Source organism: Trichoderma virens, assembly GCF_000170995.1.
Source record: "Trichoderma virens Gv29-8 chromosome Unknown TRIVIscaffold_80, whole genome shotgun sequence".
Lineage (NCBI taxonomy): Eukaryota > Fungi > Ascomycota > Sordariomycetes > Hypocreales > Hypocreaceae > Trichoderma > Trichoderma virens.
In genome coordinates, this window is record NW_014013669.1 from 347,068 (window position 1) to 358,799 (window position 11,732).

Sequence of the window (11,732 nt, forward strand, 5' to 3'; positions counted from 1 at the left end):
GGAACGGATGTATGGATACAGGGAGTTAGCGGTTTTCATGGCGTTTAGGGAGGGTGGTATAAAGGGTATAACAATAATAGTGTGGCAACACGGGAGGACTTACGAGGGAAAGATGGATATGAATTTTGCTATATTTGGCTGAGGGGCTGCTGCATTGGGTTGCTTGAGGACCTATGCGTGTATGAATTAATGTAGGATACCTGTGTATACAGATGTATGAGTCTTGTATATTTTGAAGTTGTCCAATTTCTCTTCCGTTGGAAAGACTTGTGAATCTTTATTTCTCCACCTACCTCCTACGTCTGCTACGATTACGTACATACGTCTGGTCGATCTATCTAGGTACCTCCTAACCTACTACGTACATCTCTTTGTGATCTTGTGTCCAAGTGTTTTACTTACAAGAGTGCCTGCTTCAATTACAATTCTACGATAAGCCGGTGATTCTGATCATGACGCTTATTTTACCTACCACTTATAGGAATAGTCAAAAAGTCGTCACTGGCGATTATTTGATTGTAATTGATATGAAATAATTGTGATTCTTTTTAGTTAAGAGTAACTATAGCATTCAAAGCAAAGACCATGAAAACAATGTCAATTCCCCCAATTACTTCAAAACGCCCTAAATAGAAAAACCCTCAAGATTCAAATTTCCTAGAGTTCGGCTCTTCTTTAAGCAAAGCCGACAAGAGGAACAGGCTCGACGCCCACACGCTCCTTGCTCAGGACGTCGAGGACGTACTGGCTGGGTCGGTTGTCCTTGTAGACGCGCTGAGCACTCTTGGCAGCGCGGACGTTCTCGAGGTACTTCTCAAAGAGATAGGAGCTGTCCATGGGGCCGCCCTTGGCCTCGGGGTGGAACTGGGTCGAGAAGATGGGGCGGGTCCTGTGCATCATTCCCTCGTTGCTGCCGTCGTTGAGGTTGACAAAGTACTCCTTAAAGTCGTTGGGCAGGGTGCTGGCGTCGACGGCGTATCCGTGGTTCTGGCTGGTGATGTGGCACTGGCCGGTGGTCAAGTCCAGGGCGGGGATGTTGTGGGCTCGGTTGCCGTACTTCATCTTGATGGTCTTGGCGCCGACGGCCATGGCGAGGAGCTGGTGGCCGAGACAGATGCCCATGATGGGGATGGAAGACGTCTCCATCAGGCGGGCAAGGTTGTAGACGGTCTCCTGGCAGTGGATTGGGTCACCGGGGCCGTTGGAGATGAAGACTCCGTCAAAGTGATCGGCCACCTTGTGGATCGGGTAGTTGTAGGGGAAGACCGTGAGCGAGGCACCTCGGCTGACCAAGCTGCGGAGGATGTTCTCCTTGACACCGCAGTCGATGAGGGCGACGTGGAGGTCAGCGCCAGGGGATTCAATCACAAAGGGAGCCTTGGTGCTGACTCGCTTGACCAGGTTGATCTGGCCAGGGTCGACGAAGCTCTCATCCTCATCAGCGTCGTACTCGTCACCAATAGAGATCCTAGCGAGGGATGAACCCTGCTCTCGGAGGTGGGTGACAATGGCTCGAGTATCGACGCCGGAGATGGCGGGGACGCCCTCACGGGCACACCACTCGCTCAGACTCTCGACAGCGGTCCAGTGGCTGTAGTTGAGGGCGACATCGGAGACGACAACACCGGCACACTGGATGTGGGGAGACTCAAAGTACTTGAGGAGGTTGTACTCGTCGCGCTCGTTGGAGGGAACGCCATAGTTGCCAATCAGGGGCTGGGTGAAGACAAGAATCTGGCCACGGTAGGAGGGGTCCGTCATGGACTCGGGGTAGCCAACCAGAGACGTGGTAAAGACAGCTTCGCCAGAGATGTTGGCATTGGCGCCGAAGGCCTTGCCGCGGAAGACGGGACCATCCTGTTAGACATTCATGTCAGTACATGGTTTATACAAGTCATGTATATGTGTTAGAAGGATCTATATGGCGCATCTTACTCGAATGGTAAACGTGGCGGGAACAGACCCAGGCTTCTGGAAAGGAATTGCCCTGCCCTTGCTGCCATTGGCAAGTGTCTGGCTGGACACGAATCGCGTCTGGAAAGCCACCCGGCGAGTGGTGCCCGCGGCAGAGCCAGCCGCTCGTTGGGCAAAATTAGCTGCCAGCTTAGAGAACATGGCAGCGGCGAGTTCGGATTGAGGTTTCGAGGTTTGTTTTTGTAAATTACAGGTGGTGAGAGGCAGTTATCGGTTGGGGGAGGCCTGCTTTAAGCTGACAAAGCCCTCCACAGGTGGTCTATATGAAGCTTCTTGTTAGTTGACATCATGAGGGGGTGAGTCACGGTAACACCAACCAGAGAGATAGTCCTGTAGAACACAATATTAGCATTTTGAAAGCAATTGACGCAGAGCTTTATAATTCAAGCAAACAAGGGCTGTTCCAACGCTGCCCAATGTGGGGGAGAATGGAGTTGTATGTAAAAGGCACGTGGGGAGCCGTGGATATACATCACAGCACAGAGCGAGACAAGAGTCACATACCTGAGAAGTGAACTCCGACGGGCGCCCGTTCATAAGGGCGGATTGAGAAACAGCAGGTCGAAGATATATAATCGAGGCACAAGGCACTCTTGGTACGATTGAATTGAGCTGATGCGGGCTTTTGCACAAAGTGCGATTGGACTGTTGACTCTTCTGACAGATGGTGAAGAAGAAAAGAGAAGAAAGAGAAGAGAAAAAAAAGAGGAGAGGAAGAAAAGGGTGCACCGGAGGGGTCAGATAATAGTTTAGTGCCATCGGTTTTTTTTTTCTGCTCATTGATGATTTTGGGCCAACGATTAATTGCTGGCCAATGGTTGGCTGGATTTGCCGTTGCAAGCCTGTTAGTGCCGCTCTGACAAGCCCGGCTTGTCCTGTTTGGGCGAGCTCTGGGGCGCCGATATCGTTGTGGCTCGTGTGCCCTATTTTGACAATGCAGTCATTGCGCGGGATTTGCGGGAGAAGAAGAGAAGACAGGGGGAGAGACGAGTTTTGGAGATGCAGAAAGGCGCAGGCAGAGGTGGCATGGCATGGCGGCAGGGCGTGGCCCTACATGGTTTACATGGTTTACATGGTTTGCACATGCATATGCGAGTAACTGCTGCGAAGCCACTAGGTTTGACGTGATGAGTTTAATAGCCGTAGATGGCGGGACAGATGGAACAATGTCGAGGCATTGGTTGACGTAGAGGTAAGTAGTCAATTGCTGAGGCTGTAGAGGTGCAATCCGATAGAGAATGGACTTTAAGTTTTTGTAATAATGCAAGATTGATTAAGGTAGACGTCGCATTGATATATCATTTCCTCTGTAATAGACTATCTACCATACCAGGTGTAAATGGAACGTCTAGTTAAAACCAAAGTATACCAGATCTACAATGTACGCATCCCCCCTTTTACAGAGCGCCCAGCTCCTTCAGCTTTCCAATCAGCCCATCGACATCCTCAACCTTGCCACCTCCCTGTCTCTGCGGCGGCTCTGTTCATCACACATATATTAGCCTCAATGTCATCCCGGAAGAGTAGACAGCCATGTAGAAATTCAGTCAACTCACCTGTAACCTTCAGCACCTTCAGCCTCTTTTCATTCGTCAATCCATAGTCCTCAAGCGTCTTCTTGTCCAGCTTCTTCTTCTTCGCCTTCATAATATTAGGCAGCGTAGCGTACCGCGGCGTGTTGAGTCGCAGGTCCGTCGTAATTACCATGGGCAGCTTCGCCCGCACCGTCTCCACGCCGCCGTCAATCTCCTTGGTCACCGTCACGGCGTCGTCGGGCCCAAACTCAATCTTGCTCGCCTGCGTTGCCTGCGGCCAGTTGAGCAGGCCCGCCAGCATCTGGCCCGTCTGCCCCGCGTCGTCGTCGATGCTCTGCTTGCCCAGGATCACCAGGTTGCTCTTCTGCTCCTCCACCGACTTCTTCAGCAGCTTGGCCACAGTCAGCGGCTCCAACTCCTCGCCCTCCTTGATCTCGACGTGGATGCCGCGGTCAGCACCCATGGCCATGGCCGTCCGCAGAATCTCCTGTGCCTTGGGAGGGCCGGCCGAGAAGGCGCAGATGTCTTCGACGCCGCCGGGCGCATGCTTCTTCTCGCGGATTCGCACCGACTCCTCGACTGACAGGTCGTCGAATGGGTTCATCGAGTGCTTGACGCCGGCCGTCTCCACGCCCGTCTGGGCCTTGTTGACTCGCGGCTTGACCTGTTGACGATTGGATCAATTGGCCTGCTCCTCAAAGCGGACAATGGGAAATCGGGGCTCTTCTTACTGCATAGTCAATGACTCGCTTGACAGGGACGAGAATCCGCAGGGCAGACATTGTAATTTCTGGGTGTTTGATGGGTTGGATGTGACCAGAATGAGGGACGTTCCTGATCTCGACATACGAGCATGAAATAGCCGGGCCAAGAGACAACCCGAAACCTACAGCTGCCGGCTAGGGCCGGCTCCCGTGCAACCTCGGATACTCACTCACGTGACATCATCCCGGCGTCGGGCCAGAGATATCATTGATTCGACCAAGTTAGAAAGCAGGAGATGTCATGGATACAACATAATTATTACGGGATGGGAAAAATGAATTATTATTTAGATGCATCTTGTATATACATGAATTTTTCTCCCCCTGGCAGCATTATTCTCCAGCAATACCATCCTATTGTAGTCTGAGCAGCAGGTACACACATAAAAGCAGATGCATACCCACCTACTTGGTATCTAACAGGCGCGTCTCAGCGGCTTCCGTCATGCCGTTTCTTCATCCAGGCTCGTTCAACGAGCTGAATTCGCCTCGAGGTCACTCGTCATAATTGGTATATGGGCCATCGTGTCTTGGATGACGGCTATCATCTTGTCAATTTATTCCAAACGCTCATATTTCGTCAAAGTGTATCTCTCCAGGCCATAGTACTCCAACGCCAGCAAACATGAAATCATCTTAACTGTTTACCAATCATCCCATTCATCGCCAGTCTTGGGCTTCTGAGCCGGGGCTCCTGGGGTCGTCTTCTTCCCCATGCCTATAGCACTTGTGCCGATGGCATTGTTGGGCTTCTGCTGCTCCGCCAGGCTGGAGAAATCATCCCAAAAGTCCTTGCGGCTGGCATCCAGAGGTGCGCTTCGCTTGCTGGAGTCGGGGCCCTCGACAAATCTGGTGAAGCCCTCTTGTGCGTTTTTGCCGGCAAGTTGTGCTTGTTTGGCAATCTGTGCGGCCGTCAACTGGGCCTGCTTGGCAAACTCGCCATCGGCAATCTAGAGATAGGGGAAAGCAAAAGTGTTAGCTTAAGTAGAGTAATTGCTGCTAATCTGCAGAGCGGGACTCATAGAAACAAGTGGGGAAATAACTCACGCTCTTCGCAGTGGGCTGAATGTATCCATCATTCACCGTCTTAGCGGTCTTGGACACGGTGGAGGCAAACCAGCCGAATCCCTTGGTGATGGCGCCCATTGGGTCCTTCTGAACATCGTCAAACAGCGGCAGCATCCCTCCCTGGCTGGACTTGTCGGAGGTAGGCATGTTTCCGAAACCAGCATACTTTCCGCCCTGGCTGGGAGGCAGGTCATCGGGCCGTGAGGCATTGTCTGCTCCCAGTTTGGCGAAATACTTGTCGTCCACCTTGACCTTTCCGCCCTGCTGGGGGCTCTGGCTTCGGTTTGCGGAACCGCCGAGAGGAGTAGACGGCTTCGCAGCGGCGGGGGTCGACTGTGTAGTCACGGGCCTCTTCTCGCCGGGAACGTACTCTCGTCCCTCAACCTTGCATGTCAACCTCTCCTTCCACTCTTCGCCAACCTCGCCGCTGTATCGCTCGGCAATGGTGGCGTCGTCCCAGGTGAGCCCCCTCATCTTAGTGTCCTCGTGCTCCTCGAAAAACTTCCTCCAGCCCTCGTTGCCGCCCAGGCGCATGCGCTCAATCTCGTTGGCCTTGAAGGCGTCCATGGATATGCTTCGGACAAAGGAGATGTGGACGCCGAGCCCGCGGTGGACGCCGGCGCACGTCAGGCAGATGAAGATGCCGAATTTGGGCGACGCCCACTGTGGCGACGGGGCATTGCAGTCGCAGCAGACATTGTTCTTGGATTCCTTTTGAAGAGCGGCCAACTATAGTAGGATAATCAGGGCCAGGTCAGTTGTTTGGCCGTCATCAGGGCCGTTGCCAAAGCAGACGATGCGCCGGCTGGCGAAAGGGGGGACGAGGAGCAAGCAAGAAGATGCGCCGTACCTTGGACCGAGTCTCGGGATCGACCTCCCACATGGCCTTGGAAGCCATTGCGTTCCGAAGAAGAGCGTGGATGGAGAGGTGAAGGAAAGGCAAAAGCAGCGGCTGCGAGTTGTGACAAAAACAAAAGGCGAACTTGCAACGACTCGACGGCTCTGGCGCGTGATGTTTCTGGTGCAGCAGGGAGGTTGTCGCGGCAAGGGGAGCGGGGCCTTTGGTCTTGGAGCCCCCAAACATGAAACCCCATAATTTCGCCGTGCTCTGCAGGTCTGCTGCACATTACAGTTCAGACGCAAAAGTCTCCAAAACAGTAGGTCAGATGCCACCAAAAGCTGCCTGTACCTTTTTCATACTCGTACACTTGCATCCAAATCTCTTGACATCCTATATGCAAACTTCTAATTAGTGATGAAACTCAGAGATAAACAACAAACATTTGTTGTTTTTCCGGTCTTTATTTTATTTTGGTTTTATATCATCCATTTAGAGTTGATGTGGACTAAACCTTGGTAGATAGAATACATTGTTCCCTCCCCCAAGGTTTTGCGCCGCTCGCAGGCTATTGGCCCTGGACAATGCCACCCATTGCCTCTTATCGCCATGCTGTGCCAGGGAATGAATCAAATGCCTATCATTTAGCACATGCAGCCACTAAATAGCACCAGCGCTGTCTCCATTGAGACGCAGGCCTCTCGCCCCGTTATCGCCATCCAAGCCATCATTGGTATTATCGGAATCCTCAAGTTGCAGCAACCGGAATACAACGAGCATTGCACCTTGCACATGGTTCGACTCTCCCTCGTATAGCTTGCTGCACCGTGATAACTTGATCTGGGCGGCGAGAATCAATTCGAACACTGCAAACAAGGCGTCCCTCCAAGCGGACCCCGAATCCAGTAGATTGTGTATCAATGCCGACATGGGATCAAGAACTGCGCCCGCCAAGCCTGGGCAGCTCTAACTGGGAGGTAGATTACCAGGGTCATTATCCATGTACTGGTGCATCCATCATGCTTGTTATCGTCGATGCCTGATATAATTGTACAAGCATTTCCAAGTCGTATAATGAATCCCTCGCCAATTGCAACAAAGGGCAGGCTTGTCTGTTTACACATGCACAACTCAGAATACTCAGAGAAAGGAAAGCCATCGAGAGACAAACAAGACAAAGACATCACTCAAAGGACACAATGCAGCAAATCACAGCCAAAATATACTCTTTTCATTCTCGTGTTCGCTTTCCTTTTTGCCTGCCGCCCTTGGTTTGAGTTACCGCATAGCTAAAAGAAAATAGTAACTAGGAAAGGCATTTACGAAAAATAAAAAAACATTTGAAGCGGCCTTTTTTTTTCGGTTTCAAATCCCATGCTCCAAAGGAGGGGAAATATTAACTTGTCAAGAAGTAGCTGGCACGTTATACCGTCTTGGGGATATGAAGAGTTGAAGCAATATTTGAATGTAGCTCCCTTCCAGCCCCAATGAAGATATAAAAGCCAGTCCTGGCGTCATAATTGAAATCGTCCAAATCGCGTGCCATATCATAAAGAGTACTCATCAAACGTAGGCGGCAATGTGTTCAGCCTGTGAAAAAAAAATTGCCGCGCTTAAATTTAAGCAGTAGCAGCCGGGGCCTCAGCGGCGACCTCCTCGGTGCCGTTGGCGGCTGCGGGAGCATTGGCCTCCTCGTCGGTCTTGTCGGGGCTATCGATGGCGACCTTGACGGCGATCTCACGTCCTTCAATCTCCTTTCCGTTCATCTCAGCAACGGCCTTCTGCTGGAGCTCCTCGGAAGCCAGGGTGACGAAGCCGAAGCCACGTCCCTTGCGCGCCTCGCCACGAGCCTGAAGCTTCTTGATCATGAAGCGGGGGATGGGTCGGAGAGCAATCTTGGCTGACGAAGGCTCGTATTCTTTGAAGAGCTCAAGGAGCTTCTCATATAACTTAGCACGCATCTTCATAAACTTGGGCTATACAAAACTCACCTTCTCCTCGGTCAGGTCATATGGCAGGTTGGCAACCATGACCTTGGTCTTGGAAGGAATGCCGTCAGCAGGAGGGCCACGCTCGCGGCGCTCACGCTGGGGGCGGTTCTGGTTCTTCTTGTCGTTCTTGTCGCCCTTGGCTTCGTCCGAGGCTGTGTTGGTAATGTCTTTCAGAGGCTCAGCCTCGCCGGCAGCGTCAGCAGAGGCATCCTCCTTCTTCTCATCGCCCTCCTGAAACAATCATGTCAGTACCGTGTCGGACAACAGCCCGGAAGGGAGAGACTTACGCCAGTGGCATTGCGGCCGCCACGGCCACCGCGTCCACCACGACCACGGCCGCGACCACGGCCACGGCCAGAGGCTCGGCGGCGGGTTCCCTCTGCGCCAGAACCCTCTCCGTTGGCGCCCTCGGGCTTCTCACCAGCAGGCTCGGGCTTGCGAGCGAGCTGAACAGAAACCTTTCGCTCGAGAATCTCTTTGCCAGAGAGCTCAGCAATGGCACGATCAGCCTCGTTGGGGGTAGAGAGATCGACAAAGGCGTAGCCGACCGGGCGGTCAGTACGAGGGTTCTTGGGGATCGAGACAGACTCGCTGCGAGGATTGGGCCGTCAGTACATGCTCTGCATGATGAAATGAAATAGAACAAAAGAGATTGGCAGTAGAAAGATGGGAAACCGAGGCACAGGCAAACTGCAGGCTCTACTGAGGGCTTGCGGGGGTGAGAAATAGGTGAGAGGCTAATCGCGTGATGCAATGCTAGCAATGCCGGGGCGGAGTGACATTCACCGCCAATCAGGACACCGTCGCAAAGTTGGGCCGCCGAAGCGTTCACGGTGGGATGTGCTTTGTCACCGGCCTCAAGGTCAAAGAGAAGTGAAGAGGCCCCCCAAAAATGCCGTGGTAGGTAGAAACAAAGAAATAAGGTGCAAAGGACGAGGGGCTACTTACACAAGGTAGCTCTTAAAGAAATCCTTCAACTCTCCCTCAGTTGTCGCATATGCCAGGTTGCCAATGTACAGACGGCGACCTTCAGCGGCACTGGCCGAAGCGGCCTCGTTGGCGGCAGCCTTATCATCGGCAGGCTTGTTGATTGAGAGGTTGCCCAGAGCGTTTGCAGCGTCATTAACGGGGTTGGCGTCGGGGCCTTTCTCCACGTTGGTAGCAGACATGGTGACGAGTCGGATGGAGAGGAGATGCTATAGTCGGCGTATGACGTGTGGTTGTGGAAGAGAGTCGGACTTGAACTCTGGTGCAATGAGGGAGGGAGTTGGGTCAGGGTAGCTTGGTGCCCTAGAAACAAGTTGAGAGGAGACAGACGTCGATGCGTTGCGCGGAAACACAGGTTGACTGAAGGTGTGTGATGGAGAGAAAGGGAAAAGGGGAGGAGGAGAGGCGAGGCGTGCGATAACTGAAATATTTTTTCGGAGGTGGTGCTTGGGAAGGACCGTGCAGGGGGGGAGGTACGAGCATCGCAGGTGCACTCAGGCTCGGCAGGCAGGTACCCCGCGACCCGGCAGGTACGAGGGAGGAGGGGAAGGCAGGCAGCACTCGCGCAGAGCTTGGGCGGAGCTCAGGCGGCGCTGCGGCAAGTCCAGACCCCTCCTGCGCAAGTCGTGGCATGTATCCCCCGGCTTTGGGGTACCGAGTAGCGCTACCAGGCAGTACCGGCGTTGCAAGTACCCGGCGGCCCCTGGGCAGATGCGGTCAAGGTGTATCTTGTTCCTGACATTCTGGAACTCGTGGAAGCTGGTGGTCAGGCAAGGCACTGCAATGCGCCCCTATTCTAAGATGCCTGCTGGATGGCCTAATATCCTGCGATGGAGCACTATTACTGCACAGGTAGCAGGTGCGGAGTTGAACACGCAAGCTGCAAGTAGGTACTTTAGTAATACAGGCACTGTGGGTGCTCCATGTTATAAGGTTCCATTACAGAGGCGCGGTTGATGCAATCCAGATGGACAGACGGTACCTGGCAGAACTGTAAACCGTGCTATCAGTACATCATCCAATGCAGTGCATCCAAGGTTGTCCGTGCCTGCCGCGCTGCCAACGGGCAGGTACCGCCCGTAAACGCTGTGAAACTTGCTTCTCCCCATAATTTACCACCGTACCTACCTAGGTAGTGCTAAGGCAATACTGTATGCTGCGCTTCGTGAGGGAGCTTTGTTTCAAGGGCAGCTGCCACTGCATCAGAAGCCCCTATTCCAGCCATGCCTCCCTTGCATTTACATAGGAGGCGGCAGTTTGCTCCCAAGCATTGCAATCCAATACTAATATCGATGGATCCCATACGAGTACTGCATTCCATATTATCGGTGGGAAAGGGGATGAGCACAGTAACGCAGCTCGAGCATGACGTGACGGCAGCCACGCTTATTCAGTCGTCTGATGTGGACGTGCAGCTACCGACAACTCACCAACGCCTCTTACTCAGGCTCTCCGGTTTCTTACCCACTCGGGCTTATTTGCTGCGGCACAGGCACAGGCAACAGGAGACACGACCAACATGCCTAAAACACCTGCAAGGGACCACGGCGACCAATCCATCTGTTGAGCTTCAACTTTGGCTCATCGTCCAGATAGGATGGTCGCACAGGGGGATCTCGATGCCCTGGTCGCCGATCCACCCAGCTAAGGTGGGCAACGTGGCCCGAGCCATGGCCAAACAAGTGCAATCCTGGGAAGCTTCAGCACTGCTGATTGTCTCGCTTAAAATCTGATTTCACCGGGCAGACACTTGTTTGCGCAGGGCATCTGCCATGCTGCCTTATATATGTAGGTACTAAGATTGGGCATCATCGAAACAGCGGTTCCCCGACTCATTGGCTCTGCTCTGTGTCTTTGCCAGCAGCCGAGGTTGCCTGTGGTACTGTAGTTGTGTCTAGAGCTTGCCCCGAGCTGTTTGCTAGCCCAGCCACAAGAACGGAGCAAGCCGTCCCCAGATACCCAGTCCGTTGGCGACTAAAAAAGCACTGATAAAATGTTGCTGAGCGCAAAGAGATTTTGCAGACATGTGCAACGCAAACATGGAATCACGCATAGTAGCTTGAAGTGAGGCTTTGTGTTGTGTTGGTTTGTACCTTGGCATCAGATTCACACATGATGCTTGCGACATGAAATAAATCATTGCTCAGGAAAGCTTCCTAGGAACTCAAGTCTGCGGGCCGAATTCTATACATGTATCCTGCTCAAACTCTCTCAAGGTCCATACCATCATCAGTCTGTCCAAAACAGTAGATTTAACCTTATTTTCGTCCATTGTCTTGATTTACTAACTTCGTTTGCTTGCATGTCACGGCACGTGGCTCCATGCCGGGAGAGGCAATTCTGATCAGATAAAGCAGCATGAACCGATAAGATCAGATGGACTCCACCAAAAACGGCTGCAGCCCGGCATCGGACACCCGCTTTTTTTTCTCCTACATGCAAACTAGCGAGACTCCTCGTACAAGAATAAAAATGCCAATGCGATAGGCGCATCTACACTCTGGAGAAGAAGCAATTCTCTCGACACTATGCGAGTCATAGTTGTTCCTTGTGAGCACGCATAGCAACAATCCGA

General features: G+C 52.7%; 4 protein-coding genes across 4 annotated transcripts; all 4 read right to left on the reverse strand.

Moving 5' to 3' along the window:
• Positions 1–523: 523 nt before the first annotated feature.
• TRIVIDRAFT_90070 (uncharacterized protein) lies at positions 524–2,630 on the reverse strand (the record flags this gene model as incomplete). The annotated part of the gene is made up of 4 exons (XM_014099062.1): positions 524–1,857; positions 1,936–2,233; positions 2,292–2,304; positions 2,479–2,630. 2 exons carry the CDS (start codon positions 2,113–2,115, stop codon positions 676–678), a joined length of 1,362 nt encoding a protein of 453 aa, XP_013954537.1.
• Positions 2,631–3,245: 615 nt separating this feature from the next.
• TRIVIDRAFT_77411 (uncharacterized protein) lies at positions 3,246–4,333 on the reverse strand (the record flags this gene model as incomplete). The annotated part of the gene is made up of 3 exons (XM_014099063.1): positions 3,246–3,454; positions 3,531–4,173; positions 4,241–4,333. 3 exons carry the CDS (start codon positions 4,289–4,291, stop codon positions 3,372–3,374), a joined length of 777 nt encoding a protein of 258 aa, XP_013954538.1.
• A 584-nt stretch (positions 4,334–4,917) lies between these two features.
• TRIVIDRAFT_48541 (uncharacterized protein) lies at positions 4,918–6,239 on the reverse strand (the record flags this gene model as incomplete). The annotated part of the gene is made up of 3 exons (XM_014099064.1): positions 4,918–5,223; positions 5,321–6,070; positions 6,192–6,239. 3 exons carry the CDS (start codon positions 6,237–6,239, stop codon positions 4,918–4,920), a joined length of 1,104 nt encoding a protein of 367 aa, XP_013954539.1.
• Positions 6,240–7,807: 1,568 nt separating this feature from the next.
• Positions 7,808–9,297, reverse strand: TRIVIDRAFT_127694 (uncharacterized protein; the record flags this gene model as incomplete). The annotated part of the gene is made up of 4 exons (XM_014099065.1): positions 7,808–8,119; positions 8,171–8,398; positions 8,458–8,761; positions 9,119–9,297. Coding segments are annotated over 4 exons (1,023 nt in total), but the record flags the coding sequence as incomplete, so codon positions are not given.
• Positions 9,298–11,732: the final 2,435 nt, after the last annotated feature.